Source organism: Cyprinodon tularosa, unplaced genomic scaffold (genome assembly GCF_016077235.1).
Source record: "Cyprinodon tularosa strain WSP-4 unplaced genomic scaffold, ASM1607723v1 ctg543, whole genome shotgun sequence".
Taxonomy (NCBI): domain Eukaryota; kingdom Metazoa; phylum Chordata; class Actinopteri; order Cyprinodontiformes; family Cyprinodontidae; genus Cyprinodon; species Cyprinodon tularosa.
Genome location: NW_024039278.1, coordinates 202,011 through 224,362, shown reverse-complemented (window position 1 = coordinate 224,362; position 22,352 = coordinate 202,011). Strand labels below are relative to the sequence as shown.

At 37.0% G+C, this 22,352-nt stretch overlaps 1 protein-coding gene across 1 annotated transcript; it reads right to left on the bottom strand.

Moving 5' to 3' along the window:
• Positions 1-16,329: 16,329 nt before the first annotated feature.
• On the bottom strand, positions 16,330-20,113 carry chst1 (carbohydrate (keratan sulfate Gal-6) sulfotransferase 1). The gene is made up of 2 exons (XM_038304836.1): positions 19,785-20,113; positions 16,330-18,091 (listed from the first exon to the last, which is right to left on the bottom strand). Exon 2 carries the CDS (start codon positions 18,043-18,045, stop codon positions 16,759-16,761), a length of 1,287 nt encoding a protein of 428 aa, XP_038160764.1. The 5' UTR covers positions 18,046-18,091; positions 19,785-20,113; the 3' UTR covers positions 16,330-16,758.
• Positions 20,114-22,352: the final 2,239 nt, after the last annotated feature.

Genomic DNA, 22,352 nt, shown 5'->3' with positions numbered 1-22,352 from the left:
TTGTATGAGGGGAACTAGCGTATAAAAATTCTGCCATAACAGAGGTTGCAACAAGGTTTGCAATAACTTGTTGCAACCTAGCAAAAAGGGACAACAGAACGGACTCACTTCAGAAACCTAGTATTATGTAAACATTAAAATCGACCAATGTAGCTGCATAAAACAAAATGTGGTGTAGTTTTACCTTACTTAGTAATAAGGAAATCATAAGTAAAAAATGTTCATATTCTAAGTTAGGCTTTTCCTGGAGGTCATGCCATTGGGCAAACCTTTTCTGTCTGACTTGCTGTTTCTTGCTGTGAAAGCTTTTCTCACTTTGATAATTCATTCAGTACCAGAAGGACATGTGCTAAGCAGATGTGTAATTTCCTGTTGAGCTGTGCGATATATCCTGTTCTCAGTTTATTGACGGTAGCATGCATTTGCTTTTTGGCAAATAGTCACCTGATGCTTGAGGTTGCCATTTCCCTTCTGGCGGATGCTTTAATGGTAGATTTAATCTGGAATGTTATATATCATGAAGCCATTCAAAGCCCAGTCTCAAAGAGTGTGCTGTTTCTTTCAAGGTTCGTAATTGTGGGTAGCCTTATCCGCACATAACCAAATCTTTAAAGTTATTCAAAGCACCAAACACCAAGCAAAAATGGTTGAAAAGGCATTAAAAAGACAACATTACTTACATCCAAACAACATCTTCATTTCATTGAAAAGTGAAGGTTGAAATTGTCTACTTTTCAGATTGTTGAAAAGACATTGAAAACTGGGTTCTCAACATTTTTTCAACTCCTATTGTACTAAAATGGGACAAAACCAGGCCGATCAAACAGCCCAATTTTCAACAACTATTTCTGGATTTAATTAAGAATATGATGTACCAACTAGATTTAGCCTCTAAACCCATGTCTAAATGGCATATTGTGTGCACTGACAATGTTAATGCAACACTCATCCTGAACAGCAAATATAATAAAGACGTTAATACAGTAAAGCTTTTATAAGCTATCAGATAAAGAAATACCTTTTAAACATGGAATTGAAAAATCCTATAAGCGGAACCCATCTAACCATATCATCTGAAAAGGGAATCAGGGTAGAGTAATATCAGATGACACAAAGCAGCTAAAGTACAACTTGGTTGTTGTAAATTCCTCATAATGTGTCAGTGAGATTTCCAGCGGCATTACATATTGATGCAGATATTGTGACGTACCTGTTAACCATTCTTAGCAGATTTTACAAGTGAATACATCTTTTTTGGGGGGGATAATTCTCTGTTTAATCCTCAATTTTTCTGCATAATTAGAATATTTTTTATATGTAGCAAAATACATTTCATATATGTCTGGTTTTGGACAAAATAATAAAAATTCTGTGAGAAATCAAAAAGTGTTTTCTCTTGCTCCTCTGAGCACCTAAGTTATCAGCTAACATAGTAAAAACAGTATACACCACCTCTAATTTCTGCACATCAAGGATGTCTCTGATACGTCATGTCAGAAGCTTGTCAGTTTTGTTTTTTGTATAATTTCCCAATGTAATAACTTTATAAACTACATTATAATGAAAAAAAAAAAAAAAAAATATATATATATATATATATATATATATATATATATATATATATATATATATATATATATATATATATATATATATATATATATATATATATATATATATAATGAAGCTGTTTGTGTCATTTTGTTTGATTTAGATTCACTGTTATTTAGTTTGTACAGCAATCTCACCTGTAGAGGCCGGGTCACAATGCCTGTGTCTGACTCTGCAAGCATTGATTCAACTTTTATTTTTTCCTCTCACGTTGGCTGCAGTGAGAGAGAGGCTCCTAGTACGCATAGGGTGAGCAGATCTCAGCCGGCGTGGGGCCGTCAATCAAAATGCAAAGCAGTGCCCCACTTCATGACCAGCCTACGCACCATGCTCATGAAATCACTGATGAAGGATTTAAATAAAAACAACAAATTAGAAACCACCTTTTATTAAAAGAAAAGGTTGATTATGGGAGAGCTTTTTGTGAAGCTTGCAAAGTGTTTTTTTCTTACATTCTCCCACATATTGTTACACATTTGTTTTCTTTTGCTCAAAGATGATTTTACTTTATCTGTTTTTTGTAATCCTCAGGTTCTATCAAAGGTACAGTACACTGTTTTTTTTTTTAATATTTGATTGATTGTGCATGTTTGAGTCTGCCCTGCTAGACTCAAATTTAAGATTTTTCTTTGTATTTTCCCTGGATTGGATGTGTTCCACTCTGCTACACTCTCTTTTTTACTTTCTGACTCAAGTCCAATATGGTTGGAGTGTGAGGTCTGACCAGCCCCATGTATTTTAAATGATCTCTTAAGGCTGGTTTATCCTTAGAATAGGGCTGCAACTAACGATTATTTTAAAAATCGATGAATCGGACGATTATTTTTTCGATTAATCGATGAATCGGACAAAAAATATTTTTTATATTAACCTCTTTATTCCAAAATAAACATTATAGACAGAACAAACAAGCACACAAGTACAGGTTGCTCATTAACTGTACTGGTGCAATATGAAAAATAAATGTTTGTGTTAAAACTACGCAAACTTACATGAGAAATGTGGCTGTACATCCACAAAATATAGGGTACTTTGTTTCATAAAGCGCAAAAAAATACATTTTTGTTTTTAAAGCCCCTAAGGGGTTCAAACAATAGGCCCCCCCATTTCAACAAATTAGTTTTTTTAGACTAGAAGAGTTCTGCCTTTTAAGACAGGAAAGTACAGCAGTTAAAGTTGCTACTTGAGAAAATACTGAACCATAGAGATAAAAATAGCCCTGTGATTCAAATTATAAATTGTATTTGGAATAAAAATGAGAGAACTAGGGGTGCTAAAAAACTCCAAAGACTCCAATTTACATGGGAATGTGGCCGATAATTAATTTACATATTACTGATCTTGCTGGATTTTATTCTGCTTTACTTCCATAAATTGCAGGATCTTCTTTACTTTATCTTTGCCAGAAGATTTAAACTTTAAAAGCCTTGCCCTCATAATTTGCAAGTTAATTTATTTATAAAGTAAATGTAAACGCGGCTTAAGCTAATTCAAATGAAATTAAAAGTAAAATAAGTAGCCAACCTTATCACTGTCTGTAACCTACTAACAAGGTAAGGAAAGCATCAGATGAGCTACCTGAGAAACTAACGGTACGTTTCCCCACTTTAAAACCAAACAAACATGGTGGTTCCGTGCCATGTTAATTTCTTTTGAAAAAGTTGCATGTTATCACTTTTTTCGCTTTACAAAGCGCAGGCTATTTTAATTATTGTGATCAATTTGTGCCGTCAATCCCGGTGCATATGCGCTTCATTTGCAGTCTGGACGCTGAGGCTCTGACTGCAGCGCTGAGAGGGACTCCTGCGGGAAAACGCGGTTTGGGGTGGGGGAGGCGCCCCACGGCAGAGTAGGAACGATACATGCTTTCACGTAAGAGTCTCTAAAAGCCGCCAGTGACACCGAAAAAAGTCGCCAGATTTGTCGCTAGTCGCTTTTTTGAAAAATAGTCGCTGGAGGGGTCTGAAAAGTCGCTGAGTTGGCAACACTGCACCTGCGGCGCTGACTCGCTCTGCCATATTTTTTTTTCTTCCTCTTTCAGTCAAGAGGCAGTGATGACGGCGCGGCGGATGACGCAATAATCGCGCGACACAACTAATCGATGATGAAATTCGTTGCCAACGCTTTTAAAAGTCGATTTTTATCGATTTTATCGATTCGTTGTTGCAGCCCTACCTTAGAAACCAGGTCTTCTGCTAGCATTATTATTTGCTACTTTCTTTTGCAGTAACAATAAGCATGTAGGTGTTTCACTCCAGGGTTTCATTGTTTCTAAGATCTTGAAAGCTTCCTTGTCCAGAGTCCATAGTCACAGAACTTTTATGTTACTGTAGTGTGAAAAGGTGCTTTCTTTTACGCTTAATCCCAAATCGGCCCCTTAACACTAACCCACTGTTTGCATATCCCTGCGGAGGGTCCACAACGTTAAAGGCCAACCCAAACCATGTGGAAGGTAGGGAGAGTGGACCGTTCAGCCCTTAAATAACAAATCTGCATCAGTGAACGCTTGCTGGAATTTGGCAGCAGGTGTAACGGCAAACTAGTGGTGGAGGAAACACATGTTCATGGTTTACTGCATCTTCATCACACTGAAAGAAAATCACATAATAGTTAATAGAAAAAAGACTTCATTCATTCCAATGAGGATTTTCCTCCTTTAAATAGTTTTATTAGATAGTTTTATTCTTAAGAGAAAAGCAAATGTTTGATGTTATGTTAACCTGCGCCAAAGAGCTACAGCCATGCATACGGTGTTACCATAGGAACAGCTGCTTTCCCTTTCCGTTGAGGGGCAGAGGCCGTTCCGTTCACGTTTATACCCCCCCATGTACAATCCCGGTGCCTTCCACAGCTGTGAGTGTGATTTTACTGCAAGTGACCCTTGATGGTTTAGGGTTAATGGTTAGGGGACGGGTTGGGATTTGACCCTACTCAAATGCATGGATCTTGTTGAGTTCAAATTCAGGGAGCACATCCTCCAAAGGCCAGTTTTGTTGGCTGATTATGTCATAGCGCAGCGTCGAGTCCTGTTCAGATTAGAGACTCCTCATTATGCAGCCAACAAATGCAGCCATCTTTTTGCCCGTTTTAAAGGACAGGTCCAAACCAGTGTATAATACATAGCCTTGGGTATCTCGTGATTCAATCAGAGTCCGAGCAAGCAGGCTGCTCCATGTTCAGAGGAAAAAGGTAAATAGTGCCAAACAATTGTGAATATTGTGAGTGCAGTTTATTATGATACAAATTTGTGAATAGTTACGTCTTTAAACAAAGCAACAGTGAAAAATAACGGACTGAGGAAGAGATGAGCTAGATGAGGGGGGCTAACTGTGAAGCTAAAGCGAGAGCCCCAGAGACCACCGCTTTAGTGACGAACGGTGCTGTTGGCCTGGGGAGCTGAAGCTGTACCGCGCCGATAGAAACAATGAGCTCTGCGTGAATGGAGGCTCCTCTGAGACTGTTCCCAGGCAATCTTCAGCATCTAGAGGGGAAGCACAGCCCTCTGTAGGTGAAAATTCAGAAATTGCTCTAGATGTTTCCCTTCCAAATACTGAAACATCCCCAGCCCGCTCCTCCTGGCCCCCTTCGGCTTCCACACCTCCTCCAGCATCGTCTGTCGCTGCTAAACCTGCCGATGGCACCACTGCTGCTTCAACCACATCAGCCTCTTCCAACCAGGGGTCTACCACCCTCACAGCATCACCATCATCGTCCTCTTCCTCCCCTGAGCCATGAGAAGCGAGTGTTTCAGGAGCTGGAGGCAGTAGTAACAGCACAACAACAACTGCTGCTTACCATATTAAGGCTGCACTTTAAAAATGAAATTGTCTAGAGAGCTGTTTTAAATGAAATTAACTTTTGTTACACTTGTGTACACAGAACTACAAAATAAATCTAACTCTAAGTCTAGAATTAATGAAAATAGCTATTTTAATGGTTATTGAGTAAGATATGTGGCGGATAATGTTTGGTTTATTGAAAGGTTTTTATCTGTTCCTGTGCAGATGGGTTTGGCTGACATTAAAGCTCATATTCCAATATCTTGGCATTGTAGGGACTATAAATCTGATAATCGCATACTTCTGCTGAAGCCCCTTTAAAATGTTATTAGCACTCAAAGCAGAAGTGAGAAGTTTGGTATCCATTATTTGTCAACTGTCAAGGTTGCTAGATGGAGAAGGCTGGACCCCTTTGAATCCATTGCCAAAACTCTTCCAACCTCCTTATTTTCATGGACTTCGAAAGGACCCGGTCCAGATAGATAGGTACTAGATACAACTCTCTCCTCCCTTCTGTGTGTGGCAGCAAACCCACTTAAAGGATACTACTGCCACTTAATGGGTTGGATTTAGAAAGTCAGTGCTTTAATCTTGTTAAATGTAATGTGACTGAAATTTTATTTAATTCAAAATTACTTTATTGATACCAAAGGGAAAAAAATGTAGTATGTATCAATAGTTGCAGACAGTCAGCCAAACATCTACTGTAGTGGTCTGGAGAAGCCTTTCACTGAATTTCCTCTATTATAACTTAACAGTCCTCACACAGTTCATTCTGTGTTGTGAAATCATCTCCAAAGGTTCTAGAGGAGTTCCTCCATTGACTTTTTTAGCTTTCTATAAATCTTTGTCTACTACTATGGTCAGAAAGCACTCAGAGTGACACTGGGGTCATGGATACAGTAGGATACTGTAGCCAGGTTTTTGTAAAACACATAATATTGCATTAACAATATTCTGGTTGACTTTGCTTTTGACTGCACTAAGGTCATGAACATAAAAAGCCAAAAGCTTTATAGGAGACAAAAACTGAGACATGACATGTTTCTTTCTGATTCCTATATATAATATTTGAATACATGTTACAAAGAGTTTCATTATGACTTAAAAAATGAAAAAATTAATTAGTTTTTAGCCTGTCTTTAAAATCCTTCCTTCATTTTTTTCAAATGTTTCAACGATCTGTCCATACTTACTCTGTTGGAATTCCTAAACGAATAATAAATGAGTGCCAAGGTTTATTGGAATGGAAGCACTATTAAACTTGATTAATAATAAGAAAACAAACTGCATATTTTCTTATGAAATAACAATTTGGGATTGTTCTGTAGTCACTTAACAACACTCCTTATGTTTCCTTGTTTTAAGAGCAGCTTGACAAATGGAGATTTTAATAAGTCTGAAAAGGTTCCTGAGATAAATGGGCCATTTACAATATGCAACAAATCCACTGACAAACAGCTAATAACACCTTTGAGAAGCTTGTAGGTGAAATATTTAATAAAGAAGGAGATTGTTTAAGATGTTGCCTTAATTCTTCCAAACTGCTGTTAATAACTATAGCAAGGCAAAGGAATCATTCTTATTGTGGTTATGAGATCATGATATCAGTGCAGGGTTGAGCAGGTCTAATTAAGTGTCTAATATTTTCAACTCATTTGACTGTCAAGCTGGTAGGATACAAAGTGTGAATGCAGAATAGCCTTTAAAAGGATGCAACAAAGTATTTGATTTGTGACTGTTATAATTTCTTCTTTGCTGTTAGAAAGATATACATTTCTAACACGTTTTACAGAACATAGCACAAATACTGTATTTACCATGGCCAGTCTGACTCTCTGACTTAGTTCGGCTTCTCTGCATTCCTTGTCGGGGACCACTGATTCGGTAGCCTTTTTATGGTGCTATCTATTTTTCAATTATCCTAATTTACTTTTCAGGTAGACCCTAAGTGATAGAAGTGAATTGTTTAATTTGAACATCTACCATCCTTTCATAATTTGGAGAGCAGGGCACTAAATATGCCACCATGTCATCCCCATTAGTACCAATTTTACAATACAATACCCAGACTAATTAGGCAGCTACAGTTCAAATGTGTCAAATAAATCGGAAAGCTTTTTAACAGTTATGCTATTATTTCAACCTCTAAAAGCATTAAAGCATCTTAATAAAAATGAAAAAAAAATGGAGAATCTTGCACCTTTAGTGGACAACGTTTCAGAAAACTCATAAATGCAGTCTTAAGAAAACTTTTACATTGATCCAGGGATATTCATAATTTCTTCTGGGAACACTTTAGCTACACTGAATATTTGTTTAAAAAGTTTTCCTTTTTTAACTACTCTCCAAGAAAACAGTGTATACATAACATTCACTGATGTCAAGAGGGATTCAGTTTTGTATTTTTTTGTTTTCTTTATAATAAATATTTGAAGCTTCAAAAATGTATCTTTTAGAATTTTTAGGAATTTTTAATGCATAAACAATTGCATTTAAACAGAAAAGCCAATGGCAAAAAGCTCAATTCTGGTACTTCAGGCTTATAATCAGCTTGAGATCAATTTGAACTTTAGGTCTCTGTGGTTCAGTTCTCCAGGTACCAGACATTTGTGTTTTCTGTCAGACCTTAGGTCCATATCTCTGTTACACACCAAAGTATTATATACCAACAAATTTTCAAATCGGAACTGTAAGGATGTCAAAATGTTGATGCTGGTACCTCCTACATTACAAAGAAAAAGATCATAACTTCAGAAAATATTTTAATAGGAAAAAATTATAAATATAAACAAAACAATACCCATATGAAAATTTGTTGGCACCAACCTGCAAAATCATTAATTAACTTTGCTTAGACACATTTTCTAGTTCAACTTCCCCAGAGCCATGCCAAGTCAGTGAAATCTATCAAGCCAGATTTCTAGTTAGTAAGTGGTTGTTTTATGGACTGCAACAAACCAAACTGAGAGCCACCATCCACAAATGCAGAAAGCATTGAGTGGTGTGAATCTTCTCAGGAGTAAATGGCTTACCTGAATACCTTGAGTGCCTTGACAACTCTCTTAGGACATGACAGAACCCTGAACAACTTAAGGCATTTTATGTGGCACTCACCTTATTCCGATTAACAAATTTAAAGCATCCTTTACCTGAGTATGACAGTGTGGTAGGGGGGCTGCATGGCACAGGAAAGGAAGACCAGCCCAGATGGTGAGGACAATGGAATATCGTCTACTGGACTTGGACTCAGATTATGCTGCATGAGTACTAACAAGGGGAAGTACATTGCAATGGATTCCACCCAGATGACTGTTTTTGCACTGATTGTCCAGACTTCAGTCATAAAAAGAGTTCAGAAAAGATAAGTCCACAACAGACAGACTTCGGAACAATTAACTTTCCAAAGCTCTGAAGCCATTTTCCCCCTGCAGTTATAAACTCATATTCCATCTCCCCTTCACAAGAACACACACACCTGTCCTAAGACAAATGCAACAAGATCACATTACACCTCGGCTAACAACCAAATAAACAATCCATTTCATCGAGTGTTTCAGCAGAGCCGCACTTAATGTAAATATTACATGTAATACATTCACAGAAAAATATTCTATATTTAATACTTTATGCTCTTCTTTTTTAAGGCTGTTTTTTGATACATTTTTAAAGGTCCTCTCTAAGTATGCTCACTTTCGTAATTTTTTTTTGCACCTCTTTATTATATGTGCATTCTGAGGCAGTGCAAGACCAACATTTAGATCTGGTCACATAATGTCGAGAGTAATTTGTTCCAATATTTATGAAAGCAAAGAACACATGCACAGAACCAATAGAAATGAGTCTATTAATCAGGGACGATAGCAACATAATTTCTATTGGTTCCCTCCATGACCACCCAGGAGCCGCGAGTTTACAGAATGTAAAGTAGGATTTGAAAAGAACATCTGGAAAAATTACAATTTCAAAAAAATTATGAACATAAAATCATAAAAAGCGAAAACATAAAATCAAAAATATAAAATATCTGAAAACAGTAAAAAAAGTAAAATGTTAATTGAAGTTCTGCATTCTCATAATAATTCATTCTGCAAACTTTTTTAAAACAATCTCAAATGTTTTCAAAGCTTCACTTCTGAAATGCGTCTTTTTTATTTATTTTCTTTTATAAATCTTTATTAAATGTGTTCCTTTGTTTCCGTAATATCAGAACAAATTTCTGTTCATGACATCATGACAATAAAGACTTTCAAATATTTGAGAGAGAGATTCAAGGCCAAATCAGCCAAAAACAATATAAAAGCCTCTCTAAAATTTAAAAAGAAACATCTTCATAAAACCCAAGATTTTCTGAAAATGTTCTTTGAAATGAGGAGTCAAAGGATGAACTTTTTAGATAGAGAAGAAAAACAAGTAGACGGGGGAGCTGTATGTTCATTGTACAGGATACAATGAAGTAAAGACTACAATTGTATATCCAAAAGATGACCAAAAAAGATGTAAAAGATGGTAGACAAAACATCGTATTGTAATTGTTGTTGTAATTGCCGTTAGGTATAAATTAAAAAAAGTTTTTTTTAATCCAGTCAGGTAGTTTTGGTCCGATACTATCAATAGTTTGATGATCCAAAGTATGACAAAATGGTAATAACAGAGGATATCAGTAAAAAGGGATATGAGAGGCTGTACAAATCATAAGTCATACTGCAACTCTTACATACGTTACCGTATCTCTCACATACATGTATTGTATCTATCATACATATTCCCCTCTCATAAACATGTTCTTCCACATATAGACATTCTTCCCGCACAAACATACAGTATTCTTCTCTCACACGTATACATTCTAGTTTCTAAAGACATTAGAAGGTTTTTTCAATCTATTGGAATGTTTAGAGCAAATGCAAAAAGATCTGCAGATTCCTTTGTTCATGAGATGCCAAAGATAACTTTACGACCATGTTTGTATCTTACCGTGATCGAAATAATATCCCAAAAGAATTTTTATTGAAAAGCCTTAAACCTAACTCAAAATCTACAAGAAACAGTAAAAAAGAAAATAGAATAAAATTAATAATTTAAAATCTTTTAGATTTTTTTCAGAAAAAACTAACATGATTAACTTAATGATTTTATTAAGTGATTATAAAATTATTCTTAAATCCTTCGAAAAGAAATTACAAAAATTTCAACTCTACTTCCAGCCTGACCTTAATTTATACTCACAGCAATTCATTTGTGATATTATTACACATATTATTATAGGTTTGGATGGCTTAAGTATCCCATGACTCAGTGTTGTAAGGAGTATTAAAATACACTTAGGTCAGGGTTGGTGGATTACATTTAAATTGAAATGAGATTCTACTCCTCAGGGGGAAATGTTGCCTGTATTACTGTTTTATTAGAAACATTAGTAGAGCGTTCTTGTAGTTGGTGCCCTTTTTCAAGCATGAATGCTGTCCACTGACATATAGTTGGTTGAAACAGCTTGTCCAGGAGATACTGCTGCTAAAAATGCAACGCTAATTTTCTAAGCATTTTAGGCTTCTCCTGCAACTGATGACATTTGTACATATTTACATGCTTGCTCCACCTTGTAGGCCTCAGTCTCTTTTAGATGCTTTATCAAAAGAAACAGCTTTTGGTAAATGAGATGATGGAAAGCCAATGGAACACACATAAGGGGAAAACAGCATTTTTTTTTTTTAGAAATATATTAACAAAAGCTGAATCAAATAGACTTGTGTCACTGCATTTCAGGTTCATGGGAGCTCAAAACAGACTAATTTCTGATGCTGCAATTAACGTTTCATATCAAATGCTGTCATTTGGAACAGCCTCAGAGCCTCTGAGGTTGTTGGTGAAAAAACCTAAAACATACAAAGCCTGATTTAGAGTGGAATCTGAATGCAAAGAAAGCAGACAGCGTAGAGAGTAAAGTAGAGTGTGTTAGTGCTTTTTATTTAGCTGAAGAACATAGGTTCTAGGTCAGAGACACCTACATGTCAGCGAGAACATTCACTTTCTGAGAAAGCTTGTTTGGCTAAACCTTTCATCCAAATCATACGCAAAGTTATGCAAAAAAAACATAAACAGCAGGGAGGTTAAAAAAAATGTTCATCACGTAAAACCTCATTACTATGCTGTTAGAACTTGGATTTAAATCTATGTCTGGGAAAATAAATTGTTGTCTGCTTGCCAAGGGTTTTATTGGGATTTATAGTCAAAACCAGACAGACATACACCACGCTGTTCAGCTTTAGTCTCTGCATCTTGTGTGGTTGACACTGCACATGGTTTTCACAGCCCAGATTTGCAAGTCTAATATCTGTAAATCTAAATATCCTTTTGTCAAAATTGAACTCCTTCCATATTTGTTCTTTTCCCAGCTCTCTAAGAGCTTCATTTTTAGCTCATGACTGCTCCTGCCCGTTTGCTTTTATGCATGCACGCTAATCTCATTTCAGTTTTTCAGGCCAGTGAAAGGGAGAATTTAAGCAATGAGAGCAATGCAAGACAGCCACAGCTGACCAGTGACGTAAGCTGGACTGAAGCTGCATGCACACACTTTTTTTCCCTCACCTCTATATCCACTTTTCCACCGTGGGATTAACCATCAATGGCTCCTCAGTGTGAATATATGTATGAGGGCAGGAGAAGCCAAGAGATTCTTCTTGCCTACATCATATCCTTGTATTTAGTAGACATATTATCAATTTTAGTCTCCTCCCCTTACTCATTTCTTAAAATAAGTTCAGACATGACGCAAGATTTACTGCTTTCATTTATTAAATGATTTTTGTATGAAAAAATAGGTTAGCACAAAAAAGTAATTTTTCCAATGAATATATTACAAGAGATGATATTCCATAGCAACATCAGGCTTTGAAATACTTCAAGAGCATGCTTCGTGCAACATCGAATGTGCCCAGGAACAACACACTGACAAAATCCAAATAATCTGGTGTGTTTAAGTTAGCTGATTTTAAATACCGGTATATTATTTCTAAGATACTATTATAGGTTATTCTGACATAATTTTTTTCCCTATAAACATCACTAGAGGTTCCAGTTTGATTATTACAGTGCTTATTTTTTGTCCTCTTCTGTTGCCTTTAAAAGCAGTTCTGCCCATTAACACCCGACATGGTGTTCTGGATCTCTAACTAAATAATGACCTGGTTGCTATGTCTCTATTGTGCTGACCTGCTGACAGCTTCAATTAAACTGCTTGTATCATTTTTAGCAAAGCCCCGCTTGCCAACCCCCCAACTGGGATTTCACCAGCATTTAAATAGAGCTTGGTTGACAGCCTTTGCAGAAAAGCTGAACAAAAAGTTCCATAAATTTAAAGTGAATACATTACATTGCTCAGCTTAGCTGTGTCTGAAAAAAATCTAAAGTTGAAAATGAGCAGTCACTTATACTGCAACCATGTCTGCTCATGAACAGAGCTGAACACCATCAGTAATCACATCACAAAGGTGATATGTTGGTAGTCCAGATATGATGTGTACTTGTCAGAGCACAATAAAACACATCTGCCTCAGCAACTGTGACACATGTAGGAAGTGCAATTCGGCTGATTTGTGCAGTTCAGTGGGTTTTTCACTTTGCACTAAGGCTGTTTCCAGCTAAGTGGCAGCTCGAAACTAGTGACACTTATAGACAGAGACCTACAAAGACAACAAAAAAAAAATTGTGTGGGCAGCAGATTTTTGCCTGATAACATCCAAGGTTAACATTATCCCTAACAGCAGCAGCTTCTGCTTATTTACTTTTATTTGAATTCACTTCTATAATAACCAGGGTGTGTTGTTGCAGCGCAGTTTGGAAAATACTGGGAGCACAGCAGCTGATCTCTCTCTGCTTTGCTGTGCAGTCACAGGGTCAAGTTATTGTAGTCACATTAAGGGGGGAAGAAAAATAAAACAGGGAGGAGGAGGAAATGATTTTCTGTCATTTTTCCCTGTAGTGTGAAACGTATGTTCAGCCCTGGAACACAAAAAACATGAGGGTTTAGCAAGAGCTCAGAAACGCATCAACACACCGGCATCAACACACCAGCATGTCGCAGACTGAGTGTGGGAAACATGAAAGAAGTGCTGCCCTGTAACCTGACTGTTAACATCCAGCTTTTACCTGTTCGCCTTTACATTACTTCTCCAATGATATCAGTTTTAATTATAGAAAGCTCAACCAAATGAATCAACTCTAGAAACATCTAATTTCCTTTTAGGATTAATGAAGAATTTTAAATTACATTGAATTAATGGCATTACAAAAGGTGTAAAAATGTATTTCCTAGTTTAGGTAGTAAAAATGTGTTCTGTCTATTTGTACATTCAACACACTCTAAGTAAGAACTAAATTCTCCAATTTGATTAGGGTTAGTATTGATACTAATTTTTTTTAATGGGTCAGTAACTGCACTGCAAAAACAATCCAGAAATAAGTAAAAAATGGCTTAAATTAAGTATATTTAGCCTTAATTTGAGCAGGTAAATAAGATGATTTGCCAATGGAATGAGTATTTTTACTCTTAAAATAAGATAGTTAGATAAGATTTACTTGAAATAAGACGATAAAATAGTTTTTTCTTATTTTAAAAGGAAATTGTCTTGTTCCATTGGCAAAGTGTCTTACTTACCTCCTCAAATCAAGGAAAAACACACTTATTTTAAGAAAAAATAACTTATTGAGATTTCTTTTTTTTGCAGTGTGGTGGTAATATTAATGAATGCATGAAACAAACCAGAGCTAACTGTACTAAATTAGTTCTTTCATTAGTTGTCTAATCTTATTCCCTGACAAAATGATGGTTTCTAGCATTGCCAGAACATTCCTTTAATGCTCAAGGATAAGTACAGTTCTTCAGCTCTGTAGCCCCCTTTTAGGTATGAAATTAAACCTATTCTATACACATGCTGAAACTTACAGGGTAAAGTAAAAAAAAAATACAGAGAGAGCTGTGAAGCACAGGAATAATCCCTTGAGATATAAAAAAAAAGACAGAAAGAAAGAAGATGGCAGAGAATATGCAGAAAAAGAAAAGGAGGGAGTTTGCCTCCTGTCTCAGAACAGAGGAGGATCAAAGGTTTGTGCTCTGCATCTCAATGGACATCCGGTCACCAATACTGATGAGCCAGGGCGTGTGATGCTCCATTCACAGCGTTTATATCTTATGGGAAAACAAGTGGTCATTGTGTGCAAATAATTAAATGTCTAGATGGTAGAATTATACCTTAAAAAAAAAAAATCTAAATTTATGTTTTTAACAGGCAAAAACCTAAGCTTTAATATTTGTTAGTGTTAAGTAGATCCAATTTTTGGTGTCTGCACAAGTATTTTCTTACGTCTAATTATTTACTCTAAGATGGCTTTTCTGCCTTTCAAAAAATGGCAGTATTTTCTCTCACTGAAAAAAATGCACACCAAAGTTTTTAATTATCAAAAGCCTTTATAGATCACATCAAAAGTTGCTACTTTTGCCTTCTGCATGTGCAGCTCCATTCATTGTGCTCATATTCTTGCCATCCTCTAAGCAATGTAGTCTGAACCACTATAGATTTTAAGCCTGTATAGTAGCAGAGGGAAATCTGAAGTCCAATATGCAGCATGAAACGTTCGCAGAGTAAGAAATCCATTTACCAAACAAGCCAGTGTTAAAATAACACGGAATAAAATGCAAATTTACTCTGCAAACAAGGCAAAGACATTTCTGTCATTCGGAGGAACAAACTGTATATTTTGCAGCAATAATGACAACAGACTTCATCAGCACTGATGGGGAGGTGTTGGCCTAGTGGATAAGAGCAGTGCGCTTGTGCTCTGAGAAGGTTCCAAGTACCCGGTTTGAATCCCTCTGCCTCCACCCTGGGTTCCTGAGTGTGACCCTTAACCTCCGATTGCTCCCCGGGCACTGCAAAATGGCAGCCCACTGCTCCCTCAGTGAGTTGGTTAAATGCAGAGGTAAATTTCTCCAATGTGAAATCAATAAAGTTTAATATTCATGACTACATTTAAATAAAACCATGTTGCCATTTATTTTATTCTACATTCGGTTGACATTAGGAATGCAATTGAAGCTTAAGAGAAATGTAGAGAAACAACTGTCAAATTAATTTATATAACTGCCCTCTCCTGTACAGTATTTGATCTTTCAGCTTTGTCAATTAACAAAGCGTGGTTGAAACTGCACATCAGCGGCACTAATGATCAAAGGTTTTGTGTCAGATTATTTTCAGCAATAAAGGTAATACTCTAGATGTACTTTGGAAAGGTGTTGTACAGCAATAACTGAGCACACATTCTTAAACAGTTAAATCTGCCCTGCAACCTGCTAAGCAAGGACATATCTACCAGAGTTATAAATCTTTCATCTGTGAGATAAACACAAACTAAACAGAGCATCAGAAAATGCTGAAAAAGAATGCATAGGGTCTATGCTCTGGCGTGTAACTGGTATGTAATCCCTGCTTACAAGGTGGCAAAAAAATAAATCATCTTGTTTTCAACAGGGTGCCTAAATCCAGAAAACATATCTTTTTAAGACTACTACTTTCATTGTCAGAAAAGGATGTGAAATAAATTTAGAAAAGAAAAGTAATGATGCAATTATAAATACAAAAAAAAAAATCAATGGCCCTTTTTTTTTCTACTTGTATTGAAAAATATATACTCAACATTTATCTTTAATGTTTTAATCATTTTGGCAAAATATTCCAGGGCAAAGGTTTTAGCATTAACTTTCATTTGTGTGTTTGTCTATCACAGATGGCTACAAACTCCTCAGATGAATGGTCATGACCTCCAACGGGATTCTGTCCCTTTTACTTGAGAGCCTATTAATTGTCTGCAATTATCCTTTGCATGCATGGCAGCTGCCAGAGTTATCTTTCTTGTTCCCACCTGGATAAAAATGCCACAGTGATAAAGGTTGACTGCGACATTCACTATTTATTGCACAGTAGAGCTTGTACAGTTTGTCATATCATCTTTTGAAAAGAAAACATTTATGACTTATGGAGTCCTTCCTGATTCCAACTTCTTTCTCTGATAAATGTTTAATTTTAGGTGAAAGGATTTTTTTTTTATTCACAAAAATGACAGACAGCGCCTGGAAATTAATCCACTCTTTGAAAAATTATTTAGAATTTTGCAAAGTAGCTTGTTTAATGTGATTAAAATGTGTTATTCATTTTCACTGGACTAATTGATATTTCACTTAGTGCATTCAAACATCTTTAAAATTTAGTGCAAATTTAATGAAACAAAATTACATCAGAAAAGAAACAAACTGAGGAACTTATAAGGCAACAATATAAATATATCAAAAATAGTTATTAGAGAACTATCCTTGTTACAAAAATGGTACAAAGGTTTTGTCCTGCACTAGAGAGAAGGACAAATTTTTGAGTTCCTCTACCGATTTCACAGCCTTGTATCCCAGCTGCTTTAGTACCTTTTGACACATGGTTTGTGTGAAATCTACAATGTCATACGACAGTTTCAAACGCCAACTCTCTGCATTAGCTGCTGAATCCCTTACTGTTCCAAACTTGTGTTTTGCTGAAGGTTCATTGCTTCCTCGAGTATTTGCACGTATCCAGTGTTTCACATTTTTATCCATATGCAGCCCAAGAAAGTCATAAATCTCCTGAGTCTTTAGTAGAGGATTTCGAGCCAAATCCTCGTATCGAACCAACATGTACTTCCCTTTCAGCCAGTGGGGATGACTAAGACCAGTTGAAACTGAACCATAGAAGTCCTCACAGATAACTGTGAGCTGATTCATGTCTAGATTATAGGGCCTTCTCCCTGTGGCCCTCCAAATGCGCCACAAACGGTATGGGTCCCTGAATGTTTCAATCCGGGATGATAAAATACCACGTGGGTCTCTCACAAGTTGAATGACTTTGATATTCAGCCGGGGGTCTTCAACCAAAGCCCGCAGATCTCCAATTTCCGGAACTCGAACCACTTTGATTGCCACATGCTTTTTCTCATGACAGGCCTCTGTTGCTAAAGTCATGTTTAAGGTTGAGCATTTCTTCACACAGTCTCCTTCTTCCACGTTAACATCCCCTGGACCAAAGGCATCACAGACAGGCTGCTGGCACAAAGCCCGGCTGGCACCACGGCGGAACAGCTTGTCCGTGGTGTGGTTTGTGGGTGTCGGTTTTATATAGTTCTCTAGGAAATAGAGATCGCAACCATACAGGCTGCGCAGTAAGTCTCGACTAGCACCTAATGTCACGCGGCGATCTGTAGGGTTACGGTTGTGTGACTGACGTGGGACCAACGTGGCATAAACATGATAAAGAGGCTCAAACAGGTAAAATATCTCCTGGTGCTGGTTCAGCAGCTGGCCAACAAAGGAGGAGCCACTGCGAGTGGTGGCCAGGACCAGTATGTGAAGTTTACGGGTGGCATTGACAGAAAAGTAAGGGTAGTCATCACAGCCAGCCCCACCTGCTGTTCCCCGCTCAAAGGAAGGATCTGTCTCCTGAGCCCCAAGACCACAGTTCTGGGGGCTGGGTAGTGGGCACAGCTGGAAAGGCTTGGAGGTGAGCGTCCGGATGGCTGTGTACTGGATGGCAATAGAAGCCAGAGCCAGCAGAATTACTGACTTCCAGGAACATTGCATGGCTGAAGCACTTCATCTAGACAGAGATGCCTATGCCAGGTCCCCCCTGTGAACAAAGAAGATTTTGTCTTTATTGCAGGAAGCAAGGTTTATTTTAAGCAATTTGATTTAAAAATGTTCTGGTTATTTTAACTAAAGTACAAAACTTTCAGGTAAATTACATATTTTCATAGAATAAATGAATACTATCAGATATGTGATTGCAGTTAGTGATAGAGAGAGAACATAACGTCTATTTTGATAGATTTTCTAGAGAGGAGTAATGACATAACCTGAACTGTGACTGTTTTTAGAACTGACTGTGAGTCATCCATGGTTTAGTGCCACCCATATCATATTTACTTATGATTCTACCACAGATTTTTCTATTGATTTTCATGCTTATGGGGAAATGAGGTTACATAATTATATGCTGAACAAGAAAAGAACAAAAATGGATCTGAATAATAAAAAAAAAAAAAAGCACTGCAGCCACAAGACAGAATAACTTGTCCTAATCATTCAATTTACTTCCCTTCTCTCCTGCAAGCTCTGCAGTTTCATTTCTGGAAATTAAAATACATAAAAAAGTTCTAAAAGGCTACTTTTGGTGACTTTGAAAATATGGCCTGCCAAAACATGTGCAGCAGCACAAGAGCCCAGATTACAGCATAGTAAACACAGTATTAAGATTTTTTTTATTTTTTTTTTATTTTTAGATTGATTATTTTGTCATTTTATACAAGACTGTATACAAAAAGAAATTTTGTGTTAAACAGCTCTAGACAATTTCCTTTTTTTAAAGTGCAGCAGTAAAACAGTAATAAATACATAAAAAATGTAATATAAACATGTGACTCTATTCAAACATATATTTACTAATATAAACCAATTTTCATTTAAAATAGCTACAAAAATCGACTCCTTTCCTTTATGAAATGAGAAATGTTACAAGCCCAAACAGTATACTAGAATGGTCCATGAAGCACATCTTTTACTATGCAACTAGGCTTGTTCTTTGTCTGTTTAATCATGTCCGCATCTAATTTGGCTTGGCAGGAGAGACAAATTATTGAACAGTAAGCTCCTTCACATTAGCAGAAAAAGTGCCAGAAAGGTAAAGTATGTAGTTTAAAGCTTCATTGCCAATGTCATGTCAAGGAGAAGTATTGCTGTAAGTGAGTAATGACATCATTTAAACAACAAGGAGTTTTAACTAATGCTCAGAATGATAAAATAGGCCCATAGTAAAGTGAACTTTAACTGTGTAAATAAAGCAGCACTCCAGAAGCCACACAGAATAGAATAAAACTCAACTTAAGTGCCAGGATACGTCTGTATGATGAAGAGATAATGCATTTTTAAGTAACATGCATGCCTAAAATGAAAATGCTAGATTTGTTACATAATAACTACTGTTTAGATTTAGTGACTTACTGTAACGGATGCGTTTTAACGCAGGGATGATGCTTTGTTTAATACAAACATCATTTAGTAAACGGTGTTTCACAAACAGAGAACATATGCGCTTTCTACTCAATGACATTTTGAATTAAAAGGCCCACTTCACTGCAGCGGGGACAGGTTAGAGACTGTCAAAGATTTTTCCGTGATGCAGGCAGCCTAACCAAAGCAGCGATAAGACAGAATAATTACATCCTAGTCCTGCAGAAATGCTGGATTTTCGATACAGAATAAATAGCATCTAAAACCAGGTATTTATCAATATCAAATACTGATTGAGTCTTATTCCGTTATACCTTGTTGTCGGTTGCTGCGTCCTCATGATGCGCGCTGCGGTGCGTCCACGAATAACTGGCTGTGTTTTAGTCCTTAAACGTCTCCCCCTTGTTTTCCAGTCAGAAGGGAAACAAACGCGCCTGGCAACCCCCCCGACATTACATCCAGGGCGAGGCGTTCGAGTTCAATGGTTTGTGTCGGACACACAGATTAAAACAAATGAGGAAAGGTGATGGAGCAACGCAGGAGCGGAAGCGTTATTAATAAACCAACCAGGCTGACCGAGGTAAGCAGCGGCCAAACTCCCTCCTTCAATGATGCGGAGAGGCAGAAAGTGAGGTAGGCAACACAAGGAGCGACTGTCTGGACCACCCCCGACCCCTCCCCCTACCCACCTGCCTCTCTCTCTTTTTCTCTCTCTCACGCAGACACAGTCACAGTGGCGGTTCTAGACCAAATGTTCCAGGGGGCCAGGAGGAGACCAGCGTGCTTCCATGGGGGCACAGAAAAGCATGAAGCAAAAAAACTGGGTATTCAAATATATTAAAAGAGCTGCATGAAGTGAAATTTCTTCAATTAGATTTAGTTAAAATGATGTCTCTTCTAACTGAAAATACTTTATTTTTGGCTCAAAAATTTTCATTTGGGCTACGTTCACACTGCAGCCTGAAGTCACCAAAATCCGATTTTTTTTCCCATATGCGACCTGGATCTGATCTTTACATAGCTGTCTGAACAACACAGATCCGATTTTTTCCAAAGCGACCCAGGCCACTTAGCTATGTGGTCCTCAATCCAATACAAATCTGATCTTTTCAAATGCGACCTGTGTGTGAACGGCCAGGTCGCATTCATCCGACCTGAACGTCATTAATACCCGACAAACGTCACTATTATCCATCATGCTGTGCAGAAGCGGCAAGAAAAACAACAACCATGGCAGATGAAGATGCGGGCAGCAGTATTTATGTTTAAAAATATTGAAAAGATTGAGTTTTTATGGTTGGAAAAGACCGTTGGATGCGTGCACTTCCATCCATTTTTACTTCCGGATAAAAAGAGCATTTAATGACTACTGCTCACACAGGAGATCACATGTTGCATATATTTGGAAATATGAACGGCAACGCGAAAAAAATCAGATTTCACAAAAAATTCGGAATTGAGTATTAAGGCCTGCAGAGTGAACGTAGCCACGGATTATCGTTAAAATCATAACAAGTACTAATATCTACATAAATTGGTTATTTAGTAGGTTTTTATTAAAATAGTAATTTATCTATGATTTCACCAAAGACTCCTAGATGACTTGCAGAGACACATAATTTTTTCTTTAACGCATAAAACACAAAATCTATTTCTGCTTTAATTCTGTACTTCTCTTTAATGTTACCATATTGATGTGCATAATTAACCACAGAGTTTTTGTTGTCAAGTAATTGTTAATATATGAAAAATTTTAATGTTTTTTATATTCCACTTCAGAGTATTACTGTTGCCACCATGTGTATTAGAGGGAAATAAATGTTAGGGGTGGACACAGAGGTGGCCAATGATTGGCAAAGGGTGGCCATGGCCACCCCTGGACCCCCATCTTAGTCCGCCTCTGAATATCAGTAAGCAGAGACTGCAGTTGCTTAGGGCCCCCCGACCTCTTAGGGGTCCCGTCACTGACACCTGGTTGGCCCGCTATTTAATTGTGGAATAAGACGTCTGTTACTAGGTTGACTGACCAGACCGTATTTATACTGCAAGCATTCAACATCATGGTGAGCCTTTTAAACACCAAACCAATAGCAAAGCAAACAGTGGTACTTTTAATTGCTATGCTAATAACTGTGTATAGTTCATTAGACGGTTGGTTAAAAATACACTCACATAATATGTTTCAGATCCCAATAAAGATCTTAAAAGAACAATGTATTTGAGTATTTTATTTTTTACAATACGAGTTGGAATTATGGGTAATCCAGAGTGTAGATTAAAACCATAACCGTTATGTATAATGTGTACTTAAGCGGATTCCAGAAAAGAAAAAGCAAAGAAGAGCTGCTGGAAGAACGGAAAAAACTTCCCAAAATAAATAAATCAACTATCACATGAGTGGTTAGGTAGATACTGACTTTAATATTGGAATTAAATATAGGAGTCTTTCAAAGAGTAGACATAAAAAGGAGGTTAACATAAAAGGTAAGAGAAGGGATGCACTCAGGCTCTTATTGGAATTGTGAAACCCTTCAAGATAAAAGAGATTAGATTTAACACTGAGTTTCAAAAGATTAGAAGTAAGCCATACCAGATTAACTCAAAGATGGCGGCTAAAGTTTTGGACTTGAGCTTGAGCGATACCTTAGTCACAAAACTAAAGACTTGACCTAGACTTAGGGTCTAAAAGCTATGTCTTTCTACAGAGCAATATACCTTAATTCAGTGCGGTGACAGGACCTAATTTACCCCTGATATAATGTTAATTCAATGTAGCCTTGATCTAGACTAGACGTCTACAATTTTTAAAATCTATAGAGCCATCTTGCCCTGAGTTAAGCTAAAAATCTGCTGTAGGAAATCTGTTGCAATAGTAAAGAACC